Raw genomic sequence first — 12,488 nt, 5'->3', positions numbered from 1 at the left:
GCTAGATCGTGCATGTCTAGTTCCTTGATTCCTCTGCATCAAATTTTATAGTAATGTTTCCTTGAATTCCCTACTGTTAGCAGTTTTACATTTCCATGTTTCAGTGACCAAAATAGCTGCTCACTGCAAGTCAAAGCCACCAAATGGACAACCGGTGGTGGTTGATTCGCTAGGACTTGTCGGGTAGAGTTGTGTGCGGACGAGTTGAGTCGCATACGTGGAGATGGCACCGGAAATCGGCGAGTCCGCAAGTAATCATGGCGATTTTTTTTTTTTTGGCTTTTGGGTGAGCAAAATCAGGTATTATTGATTGTTGAAGCCTAAATTGCGGGTGATTAGGGGAGATTATTGAATCAAAGCATACCTCTTCAACTAAAGAATTGTGCCTACTTCACCTATAATACAGCTGTTTCGAGGAAGCTTGCGGAGTTGCCAAGTGTGGTATTGCACCTAGCTATTCCTTTTCCTTTTAAAAAACAATTCTATTTTAATGAAACAATATATTGTTCAACTGTAGATTGATGTTGATTCAACTCTTCTCGTCATCTACTTTACACTAGAAACTCTACCATAGCCACAACACTGGAGGAGTGAGTTATTGTTGTGTGCCTCGTCACGCCTCTCACGGGTTATGAGCTCAAACCCTCTAACATCCCTCAACCAATCCCATCCACATCAAGTAACCAAAACCCATAATCAGTATCACCCAGGATGCCTTGCTCCTACCATCGTGCCTTTGCCACGTAGGACGTTCATAAACCTGAACTATTTTTACACCATGACACCTCAACATATGTCCCAGGTGTAAAACTTGACCATTTCTCAAAAGACAAGTTTAGGGTCTGTTTGGTAGAATATGATTCTCTGATAAAAGTGATTTTTTTTTATTCTCGAGCGTAAACTCTTAAAATCAAGATGGGGCATCCCTTCACAGAATTAGGAGAAACTACTCTTTTCAACTCCTAGCCTTTTAGTTCATTTCAAAGAATCACTTCACGGAATCAGCAGAGAATCACTTCTCTCTAAAAATTGTTTGATAGAGCTACTTCTTAGTAGAGAATCAGCTATGGAAGCTCTCCCAAACATGACCTTACAATTTGTTTAGTGATTTGCTTTTTAACTTTCTGCCCTCAACTAAATAGCCGTGGGATTCCTCCTCCTAAACAGTCCATGTTGATTTAGTTAGTTCATCCGGATTGAAGAAATCATAAAAAAAAAGTTAAGTGGGGTCACGGTCGGTGCAGGGCATTATGCGCTAATGTGGGATTTGATGTGGACCTGTGGAGCATATCCAGCGACAATCAGGCCCCGCTAGGTTGCTGTCGCATTAAGTGCTTTGTTGGGTCCTTGTGCTCCCCTAGTCTCTTTACCTCCCCTCATAGCTAATCTGTTGCCTAATCTCTTCTATAGTTAGGCTGCGATTGCATTCTTTACATGGCATTCTAGCTGTATATTTTCAGTTTTCTTCTGGCAAAGTTACTTTTATACCGGTGAAAGAAAAACCCTACTACATCCGGTCTAAAGTAAATTTCTTTTATCTCTCAAAATAGGTTAGCTCCATCGTAAATTCACTTCAATTTTATGTACAAATTGGTTCATACGTAAATTTTATTAGAAATTCTCTATGTCCTGTTTTAGCAGTGAGCTGATCATGTAATCCATGCAGAGGTTGGAACATGATTCCATTTTCTAAAAAAGTTTTTGATGTGTAATGACTAAATAATGTACACACATATTTGTGGTGTTCTTTTTACAAATTCTCAAAAAAGAGAAAAACATTGATGTCAAACATGCCAAAATATGTGTATTTTCAAAGATCTAACTGATTGCATACTACTGGAAGAATAATAAGCTAAAGACGCAAAAAAAAATGATAAGACTTAGAAGAAGAAAAAAACTCAAACCTAGGTGCAAAGTTCTACCGTAAGGAATCTGACAAACTTATCGATGCCCACTTTGCACATCTACTATCTTCATCCTTAAATATATTATGATTAACATAAACTAATTAATTTAACAATAAACTGTTTTGCATCATATGTTTAATTAAAAACAGAGGCAGTAATTGAGATAATTGACTCGGCTTTTGCAAAATAGTGTGAGTAGCTTAAGGTAGCCACAGCAAACTACTCGAAGATGGTGACAAGCAGATCCGATTTGAACGGAGATGAATCATGCTAGACAGGTTTTGTTTTATGTTATTATGGAATATGGGCAGGGCACATGAAAGTACAGAACATATGAATATTTTATTGGCTAACGAATGGCCCGTAAATCTTGTGCGAGTGAACAATAACAGCAAAACAAATCACTGCCTTAGATTTAATCATTTAAAGCTGATCATGGCATAAAAATAAGAGGGGAAGTTGCCCATCAGATGACTGATGACAGGAAGCCCTCGATGCACTGTTTCGGGAAGATGCTTGGTCTCTGGCTCTCCGCTTTGCCTCTGTACGAAAAGTTGCAAGTGACCACAGGTGACGCCGTGACAGGCCAGCTCGCGGCTTGCATGCAGCCGTACTTGCTGGCTGCAAACAGTCATCCGCCATCTTTGCTGACCCTAGCTAGTTTGATCGACTCGGCCGTGGCATTCCTCATCTTATCTATCATTTATTTTCCTAAAGAAACATGTTGATGCACGAAGCAGAACTCGTGCCTGCGTATCTGTATCGTCTGCCACCGCCAATGTGAGGAAGCTACTGAATTGGCGTGGAATCAAAAACTCTGTTCAAAGCAAGGTGAAGCATGAACGTATCATGTGTGATTCCTTTTATTATTAGAGAGAGAACATCATGTGTGATTCCTGGTGTTGAAACTTGAAGGTCCCCCCTTATCTCGAGCTAAACTGATCACAAGCTCGATCAGTTCAGGCTCGACAGCGGTCGTGATCAACCCTTTTCCCAACAGTGTATCCATTGGCCGTCCCAAAGCTATTGGATCGATCCGATCGAATGATCGATGAACTTTTGCTTTTTCAGAGGCAGTGGAACAATCAACAAGAAGGACACACACACACACACACACACACACACACACACACACACACACACACACACACACACACCCAGCGTCGGGCGCGCGATGCATAAACCAGCCGGCTGGTCAGAGATTCCGGCGACGAGAGCGCAGCGACGTGATCGGACAAAGGGAACGCGACCAGCGTGCCGGCTGCACGGATCGGAGTCGTAGCCGGAGGTGGCTTGCTTGCATGCACGGGAGGGGAAATCCGGCGAGCGAAGGAGAGGCCGCTGTCAGGGACTCATGATGGTGTGCCTGGAAGGAGGAACAAGGGGACTAGGGGAGATGGGTAGCCCGTGAGGGCACTCCCCATCATGTGGCCGCAGGGGATCGATGGCGAGAGAGAAAAGCGACCCGGCGAGAAAGACGATGCAAACTGTGGCATCGGCACCGGTACGTGCTAGCAGCTACTCTTGTACACTTTTGTCGCTAGTGCAGCCTACGCGTACAAAAATACTGCTACCACACGTACAGACTACAGAGGTGGAGCAGGAACACGTCACTGGCATGTGGGACGGTTCACAGGGCCAGCCAACGGATGCGATCCCCACAGCGGCGCGGCAAATCCGAGTGCTGGACGGACGCTACCCTTGCCCGTGCGTGCCCAAGTCCTCGATTCTCGTCGCGCGCCGTGCCGGGGGGCGCGAGGACCAGCTCGTACACGCCGCCACCGCGGATCAGTTGCGAGGCCTTTGCTCGCCCGGCGTTGGGCATGGGCGCACATGCCGGCCGGGCGGCCTTCCATGGGCTCGCGTCGCGGCTCATACCCCCCGTTTCCCTTTCCGCGAAAGGTTTCGGTGCCCGAAAGGCGCCGGCACGCGGGGCCGCGTCCTGCGCTGGCGCCACACGCTAGTCCTCGTCAGCGAGGCCCGCCCGGTCGGCCGGAGCCCGGAGGGGCCGGCCCGGCCGGCGCCAGCGCCACGGACGCCATGTCACGCGCACATCGGCAGCGCGCGGAGGCTGTTGGTCGCGGTCCCTGAGCCACCGATCTGTCTATCCGGAGAATGGCGGTGGCCTAGGCCGGATCCGGCATCTGATCCGGTGACTGGATGTGCCTGCCGTGGTGTGCGCTGAACGATGGGAGGTGGCTTTCTTGCGCGCCCCCTGACACGGACGCGGGGCCGCGCACAGTGTGACATGTCGCGGTCACGGCGCGCGCGCCGTGCCATGCCGCCGTTCCCGTTTGCTTGCTCGTGTCAGTTTCCACGGGACCGGCAGGAGTAACTGTGGACGAGCAGTGAGCAAACTGGCACCCCAGCGTGTGGCGGCTTCTGAGGTGTCTGGTCGCTGGGGCCCTGCCGAACGATCGTGGAACCATGGGGGCCATGCCCCCGCCGGGGACGTGAGAGATCAAGAGGCGACGAAAAAGACGTGATCCTGCCTCCTTATCGTTTCTTTCTTTCATCGCAACACGGCAAGAGCTAGCTAGTGTCTGCGAAAAATGCCTCTAGCAATTGGATTATCTGTGCTAATGTTCCCCAAAATCCCTCACCCCCCCCCCTCCCCCTCCTGATTATGCCGACTCCCAGGCATGATCGCCAGCCTATGATGTCGCTAACCCATGTCGGCATCGCATTACAGATCTTTTCAGACGGGATCGGGACACCATCACCAGGGCTTGCGATCTCGCGGTCGCGGCGGGCAGCGTCAGCCGGTCCGGGTCCGTTACAGGACGATGAGGCACGCTCGGCGACAACGGCCGCGTCGCCGCTAGCAGTTGCTGGACGCGAGCGCTCGCGTAGGCCGTGGTCGTGGCTCGCGGAGGCCCCGAGCTCGCTGCCGGCCGTCGCCTACTCGCCTCTCCCCCTCCCGTGCCTCCCCTCTCGTGGCGCCCACGATCACTGTAGCACAGCGAGTGCCGCGCCGCGCGGCGCCACAACGCCTGTGCAACTCCAAGGCCGCTCGCTGCCGCGCAGACCGCAGTCGCATTGCGAGCGAACGCCACGGCTATTCTGATTGAACTTACCAGAGGCAGCCGCAGATGCTGCGAGAGCCGCCGGTTGGGACAAGGACGGGCGGGCAGTCCACTTGGATTGGGATCCGATATGGACCCCGGTGCTGGGCCCCGGGCGAAGGTGAGGGGGACACGTGGGCCTGGGCCCGGAGCTTCCGGCCGTCGGCCTACCGAACAGTGTGGTGGTGGGTGGGGCAGGCGGCGGCAGCAAGGTAGCCCCACATGGACTTTTGTTCTGCCCTCATCTTGCTGCCTCATTCCGGCGAAGTCACCGATTCACCATGCACTTGCCTGACCAGGGACTGCTGATGGCAGTGCTTGTTCTCGGGATGTAATGTAACCATATGATTACAGTCACAGCAACTAGTTTCACTACATTTTGGGATGCAACTTAACCTGAGACAGACAGCTGAGTGGTCGACCTGTTCTTAGCAATACATCTCAGCCCTGGTCGATTTGTACGTACGGTCACACATGGCCCGTCCCTCTCCTGCTCCCCTTCGGCTCACGCGACACGACGCCCCGAGAGCAACGGTGAAAGCGAGCAGGCGCCAACATCTTGACCACACAGACGGCCAGCTCGTGCTCCACACCACACGAGCGTTAATCCTTGTAGTAACGCGGCGTCAGTTTCACCTCCATCTCCATCCCCAGGTACAGGACCCGTCGCATCCCATGCCAGCCTTTGTCGCCGCTACTTGCGCCCCTGCATTAACGCCCGCCATGGGCCATGCCCCCCCGTGTGGTGATGGCTCAACGGCGCGAGCTGGCTGGCTGGCCCATGGCCGCTCCTCCACTACCCCGCAATCAATAAAACAGTCGCGCTCGTTCTCTCAGGTTAAGCTAGCTATCAAGTGAGATGCACGAGGGGAACTCTCACGATGCGGCAGGGCTGCTGGTGGACGATCGATCCGTTCCAGCGAGTCGTCTCCGTCGACAGCGTATTGTACGCCGCGCCGAGGCGTGCGCGTGGACGCCGGCGCGGCGCCTTCAAGGCTCTCTCCGGAAGGCGGAGTGGGCGCGCTCCGGCGCCTGCCTGTCCGTGCGCGCACCGCGTCGCCGTCGCCCGGCGCGGCATGCGTCCACGCGGATTTAATGCCGCGAAAGCGATCTCCCAGGCCAGGCGTACCGCCACGCGAGGTGCTCCGTCGCGCGGTCAGTGCCACCACACGGTGGACAGCAACAGCGAGCGAGCAGGGCTGATAGCAGGAGGGGACCTGATCGAGCTGCCGAACCGAGCGAGCATGCACGGGACCATGCATCAACAGCGACCACAAGCCCACGAGCGCAGCCTGAGCCACGCACGTACGCCGGGGAGTAATGGCCTAACCCATCGGGTTTACCCTGTCTGGCTGTCCCTGATCAGGTGAACCATGGAACGCTGTTGCAGTAACTGATCCATGGTGCGTGGTGTCCATTGTACATGCACGGTGGTCCCAGATAGGCTGAGGACCTGCGGATCCAAACGACGGCTCCATGCTCTGGACACGATCGCAGAGAGGGACCGTGTCATCTGCACAACAATAATCGTCGTTCTGGGGCTGCCAAACAGCCTCCAGGAACAATCAGTTTCAGTCGCAGCCAATGTTCAGCCCTGTGCAACCAAACCATCCAAAGTTAATCTGAAGCTGTTCCGTTTGCTGGGATGTTTGCTGAATGTAAGATTAGCGAAAGCACACGTCACGGAGCAAGGTCTTGCAATTTGCAGAAAGAAATCCATATCCTGTCATCCTGTGGTTATGCCGTTACTAGATGACAAAGCGATACTGCAGCAGCTTTGAAGGCCCTGGCTGGCCAGACAGGAGGAGCGCATCGTGCAGCTGTGGTAGGTTTTCCATGGAGCTCTTTCCATGTTCTCCACGATGGGGGCACGCCCACGAATCCGTATTCTCATAGGACACCTGAATAGGACGGGATGTACACCCACAAATACTAGCTACAACAAGATGGTCTCAGACGCAGTACGAATTAAGCAACGGCATCGTTTGTACACTAATGCGGCATAGCATATACATCGCAATAGCCCAAAAAAGGTGGTGCGTGAAGGGACGTAAATTATGCGCCATGTCTCTCGCGGGTGCGAGACAGCAAGTGGACACTAACCCTGGCCTGCCGCCACTTGAGCTATCCTAATCCTAGTACTATAACTTTCCCCCGTCTAATCAGCACATGTCCTGAGGATCAAGAGCGAGCGAGCCGGGTATTTTAAGGTGCGGGTGCTCTTTTTTGTCGGGAGCCTTTGGTGGAAGGCAACAAAACTGCTTACATGTAGTGCATTAACGGACTGTGTCAGGTAGATGAGATGTCAGCTGGTGTAGAAAGCAAAGTGAAACCATTTCACAAAGGGTCTGTCAATTGACGATTTAGGCTTGCGCTTTCAGACGCAAAGTGATGGTTAAAAGGTTCGTGATGTATCACCTGTCAGGAGGATCAACCGAGAGTGATGCCAGTGGATTTTTGGCGTCAATCATTACTGATCTTTAGTGCTAACTGCAACTTTCTGAGAGATTATTTGCTGTAAGTGAGGAAGCGATTCATTATTGAAGAAAAAATATTTTGGCGGGAACGAAACCGCAACAGACCATTGGACCCTCCACTCAAGTCCCGGACGCACTTGGAAGTTAGCACATTGAGTATTGCGTGTTCAGTGGCATCTTTCAATCGCGGGACCAGATCTCAGGCGACATCAAGCTGAATGGAGCCTTAAGCAAGGTTCAGTGTTCCTGCAAATGTCATGCTGGACTCACAACGTCGCAAGCTAAACTGGTCCGACAGAATGGATTGACCATCTTTCTTTATCTTCTCTGATGTATGTAGATCGATGGAAATGCCGACAGGTTGGTAACTACCACGAAATCTAGATGGGGTTTGGTTATTTTTTTCAGTGCCACCTTTGCAGCTATTGTAAGATAACTTCCTTACTCTTTTTGACAAAACATATCGATGCCCATAACGGGCTTACAATCGATATGAACAAAGAACGGACTGTTCGTACATCAGAGAAGGCAGAAGATGAAGCAGACACACCCACAAGGCTCTGCACTGGAACTTTCAGAAAGCTTGGTACCATTCCCATAACTCAGGACCTCTCTAGCTACACCGCATCCAGATCCTCTGAAAGCCACGCCTGACCTAACGGAAGAAGCAAGATAGAGTGCATCACATGACAAATCATTCGATGTATCAGTTGATGAATTCCATCATAACGAAAAGATAAATAGCAGGACAGGCAGCAGCTATCCACATTTAAAAGTTGCTGCAGCACATCAGAACCGACGTGAGCAAATGATCGATGATGGAACCTGTCGCTGCTTCGAATGTTCATTTCGATGGTAGATTCCAGCTTCTCCTACAGACATTCACAACCGGCTTCAATGGGGTGTCAACCTGTGGAATCCGGTGAACAGTGGCACAGAAGAAAGCACTGTAACTGTCGGCTCAGTGAAATAGTAACGCATCAACGTTCTGGTTGAAAATCCTGCATGGACAGTCAATCGACCTTGAAGCGTGCAATGCGTGCAGTAATACTGTGTCCATGCAGTAATCAGAGACTTATCTTTTGCACTGTGAGAAGTTAGTCTTGTAAATCAAATTGAAGCGGCAAGGATATGCCTAACACTGACGTGATATGAGCGACAAGGAAAGCAATGAATTAAACGCAATCATTTGCTCACTGTTCGCACAATGATTAGTCGCATGATGAGAGTGACCAAATTCAGTGGATTCTTATCGTCTTACTGAAGTGTTGGCCGGACACCTGAAGCTTTTTATCAACAAGGCCAAAAACACTCCCTGTTTCCTTTCATCATAAACTTTTCAGAGTGAAAGGATTCCTTTTGGTCAAAGGGTAGCTCAGAGGTGCAGGTTATAACTATAATCTCGCCGGTGGCTAGTATGCCTAAGCCGCCAAAATGCAAACTGCTCTCCCTCTTGTTAGACCTGAAGCTGAAACAGGCGATTGGCTAAAAGAAGGCTATTAGGCCGGACTTTCTGCCGGTTCTTTCTTATCAACACAATCAGTGCTCTCTTTATGACTGTATATCGTCGTACTGTACGCTATGGAGACCTGACCACGTCATTATTTGTGCGAATAGTGTGCTGCGGCTGCATATGTGACTTTGAGCAACCAAAACTCTGATCGTCGATGCAATCATATGACATCCGCACCTGAGACGAGATGTCTGACCAGGCGTTCAGAGTGTCATCAGTGGAAGCATCACCTCAGTTAAGAGACAACCCAGCATCCAAATCTTGGAAAGAAAACAAGACGAAAGCAATAAAGCAACAATCAATGCAAAACTATAAGATACGCAAGTGCAAGATGACCTTAGCAAGGCCTCAGCAGTCAGCGCTAAATATATTATCCGCGCTCGGCAGATCGATCAAGCGCTTAGCCTTTTGCACCCAGGAGCGCCCTAGAAGGTGAATTGTTAGAGCAGAGCGAGGACGAGGGCGAGGGCTAGGGCTAGGGCGACAACTTGATCGGCCGACCATGGCGATCCGGTGCGGTGCTTAATCGGTGTCCATGGCGGACTTGCGATTTCGATGCGCGGGCGGCGGTTTGATCTCGTCGTGCTTTTTGCATCGGTGGGCCGTGCTTGTATCTCGCCATCTCTCTCTCTCGTCGGCGGCGGCTTCTTTGTTTGGGTCGGGTTTCGTGTAATTACATGTGGGCCGGATAATTTATGTTCTTCTAGGGTTTTCCTTGTCGGGCCTTTTCTTTTTGAGGGCACCTTGTCAGCCTCTTTTAAGAGTCTCTGGACCCGCCGCCGAACAGATGGGCCTCTTTGTTGCCTTGAAAAAATGAATGATTCGGCCGGCAACGTGTGGACAGCAGCTGGGCCTTGTTGCGTGGACTTGTGACCAGGGCCAACCAAACGAGACCCAAACCTCTCGAGGTCAAAATTTTATTCTTTGATCTTAAAAACTTTATGCTCGTGACAAAATACGAGAAGAAGATAAGATACCTATAGGCAACGAGGCCGCGTTCCCGCCTACGCGTTCTACTTCCGTACGCGTCAGTCGTCGTCCTCGCAAAAGCCAATATCTGATGCTGGAAATTCACAACGCCTTTGCATGACCTTTGCTCGAAAGCAACCGTGGGTACGGCCGCGTACCCAAATGGAGGAAGTTGCCGCGAGTCATCGAGCAACCCTCTGGGACGATCTCATCTGCCGTGGACACGATTTCCGTTGCCCCTTGCTGAATGCTTGTTTACTGTGGAAAAGTTGGTTGAGAAATCGAGCTTCTTTTGAGCCATGAAAATCAAAGCTTCCATTTACCAATCTATTTAATCACGCTGACCGGAACCGGTTAATAGCACCATTATGGTGTTTTATTTTTTTAGTACTGTGCCTAAGCAACCGATCAAAACACCAAAAGGGTAAATAGTACCTAATTATCCTGATGAACTAACGTTACTATTCCTTTTGGACCGGAAGCTTATATGCCAACGAGCACAGTACATATATGGCGTATGCGGTTATCCACGCACGCAGGTACAGCTAGATATTCGACAATGCAGTTGCGCAAACGTCGGCGCCAGTAGGCAGGGCTGAGTGACAAGACAAATAGCACGTCGAAGCCCGGCGATAACACCTGTACCTGACGCGCGCTGCGCAACCGCCAGCTTCGTCGGCGACCTGTGCCCGCGCTGTCCTTCCAATCCACTCGGCAGAGGCCGCCCGCCGACCCCCGTGCACGGCGCACATCGATGACGACGGAGCATTGCCGCCACCACATTTTTCTTTTGGATGGTTTCCGCATCATATTATTTTCCGCCGCATCACGTCCGTGAGAATAATATGACGCGGAAACCATTTTTTCCCTAAAGGACTTGCAATTTTTTTTCAGAGTTTTAGGGCTAAATAAATCTAAATAATCTGTCTACGTACCCCCACTGTCGATGCCATCATGTTTTGCACGGGGCCGAGAAATTCACTTGCCTGCACGATCCGTTAAGAATCTATCGAGAAAAAGTAAGCGAACGTTGCGAGGCCCCCGGGCCCGCGGCTCCCGGCCCACGTCAGCGAGCCGCGCCAACCGTTGACTCTACTACGGCCTCGTCGAAACCACCTCCCAATAAAACCCCCTTCGCCCGCACACGACGGCACAGCCCACCCACAAGAGCCCCAAAAAGATCCACCCGAGAACTCGTCGCGGCCCGCCGCCGCCGCCGCAGAGGGATCTCCCGGCCCCACGCCACGCGACCCCTCCCCCCGGCGGGCGATGGACACCGACCTCGGCGGCGCGTCGGCCGCGGGCATGGACGAGGCGGAGGCGGCCTTCTTCGCGCGGCGCGGCCGCCGGTGCTGCTGCTTCCCCTGGCCCGCCCCCTCCTCCTCCACCACCTCCCACCAGCGGGTGGGCACGGCGGGGCTGGCGGCGGAGGAGGAGAGCTGGTGGCAGCGCGCGGCGGACGCGGTGCTCAAGGTGCGGGAGTGGTCGGAGCTGGTGGCTGGCCCGCGGTGGAAGACCTTCATCCGGCGGTTCGGCCGCAGCGGGCCGCCCACGCGGCCGCACCATCACTTCGGCGGCCGCAAGCTCAACTACGACGCCCTCAGCTACGCGCTCAATTTCGACGAGGGCCACGGCGCCAGCCCCGAGGGCGACTACACCGGCTACCGCGACTTCTCCGCGCGCTTCGTTGGCCCGCCGGCCTCCGCCAAGTCCTCCATGGACCTCGGCGGCCGCGACGCGCCGCCGCTCTTCAACCCGCCGCCGCCTTCCCACGACGGAGCCGGCCGGGCTTGACCGCTCCCGTGGACCTCCAAGAGACCACCCCCCCATTGGTCATCGGATCGGAGCAGAGGAGGAATGCCGGTTGATTGGTCAAAGGACGTCGGAACCAGAAAAGATGGTGCCCTTTTCATCCTGAACAGATTCGATTCCGCGGCCGTATGGTGAGCGAGATCGCTGCTTCGATTCCTTCCTGCTCTTCCTCCGTCCCGTCGATCGGTTGGTTAGTGGCCCCTGTGTAAAGAAGAGATTGTGTTCTACATTCGTTGTCATCTTACTGCTGCTGTAATGAATTCGTTCGTGCTGTCCCAGTTTTGCCCCGATTGAAATTAAAATCATCATGAGTTTTGAGTGATCGACGAAATGTCTCCATTGCGCTCGTTGGCACTGTTTGCTTCAGAGTTGAGGGAGCCTAGCTGGAAACTTGCATGATTGGCAAGACAAAGTAAAAGAATTCGAATTCTAATTCCAGTTGCGAAAGCTTGCCGTGTTCCAGCTGTGACTGATTGCGACGCACGGATGGGAAAACCTTGCATGGAGGCGTTCTTCTAGACGCTTTGCTGCTGCGGCCGTGCACATCTGGTTCCTGGTCCAACAAGTAAAACAACGAGACCACCATGAGCCGCGGTTTCGTAGCGCGTGTTCCTTCCAAGTAGTGTTTCCTTGCACCCACCTGCTGAAATTTCTGATGAACGAGTCTTCCCGCTTCTGGCCTCAGTCATGATCTTGCCTTCCGCTTGAACGATCAATCGCTGTCTTTATACTTAAATCGCTGTTA

General features: G+C 52.1%; 1 protein-coding gene across 1 annotated transcript; it reads left to right on the top strand.

The window, feature by feature from the left end:
• The first annotated feature begins 11,071 nt into the window (after window positions 1-11,071).
• LOC101754778 lies at window positions 11,072-12,069 on the top strand. The gene has a single exon (XM_004953824.2). It carries the CDS (start codon window positions 11,201-11,203, stop codon window positions 11,723-11,725), a length of 525 nt encoding a protein of 174 aa, XP_004953881.1. The 5' UTR covers window positions 11,072-11,200; the 3' UTR covers window positions 11,726-12,069.
• The last annotated feature ends 419 nt before the right edge of the window (window positions 12,070-12,488 follow it).

This window comes from Setaria italica, chromosome I (assembly GCF_000263155.2).
Source record: "Setaria italica strain Yugu1 chromosome I, Setaria_italica_v2.0, whole genome shotgun sequence".
Classification (NCBI taxonomy): Eukaryota; Viridiplantae; Streptophyta; class Magnoliopsida; order Poales; family Poaceae; genus Setaria; species Setaria italica.
Note: the sequence above shows the minus strand (reverse complement) of the source record. Positions and strands in the feature narration are given on the sequence as shown.

Coding starts and splice junctions, on each gene's coding strand:
- LOC101754778 (XM_004953824.2), top strand. CDS start 11,201: ATGGACACCGACCTCGGCGGCGCGTCGGCCGCGGGCATGGACGAGGCG.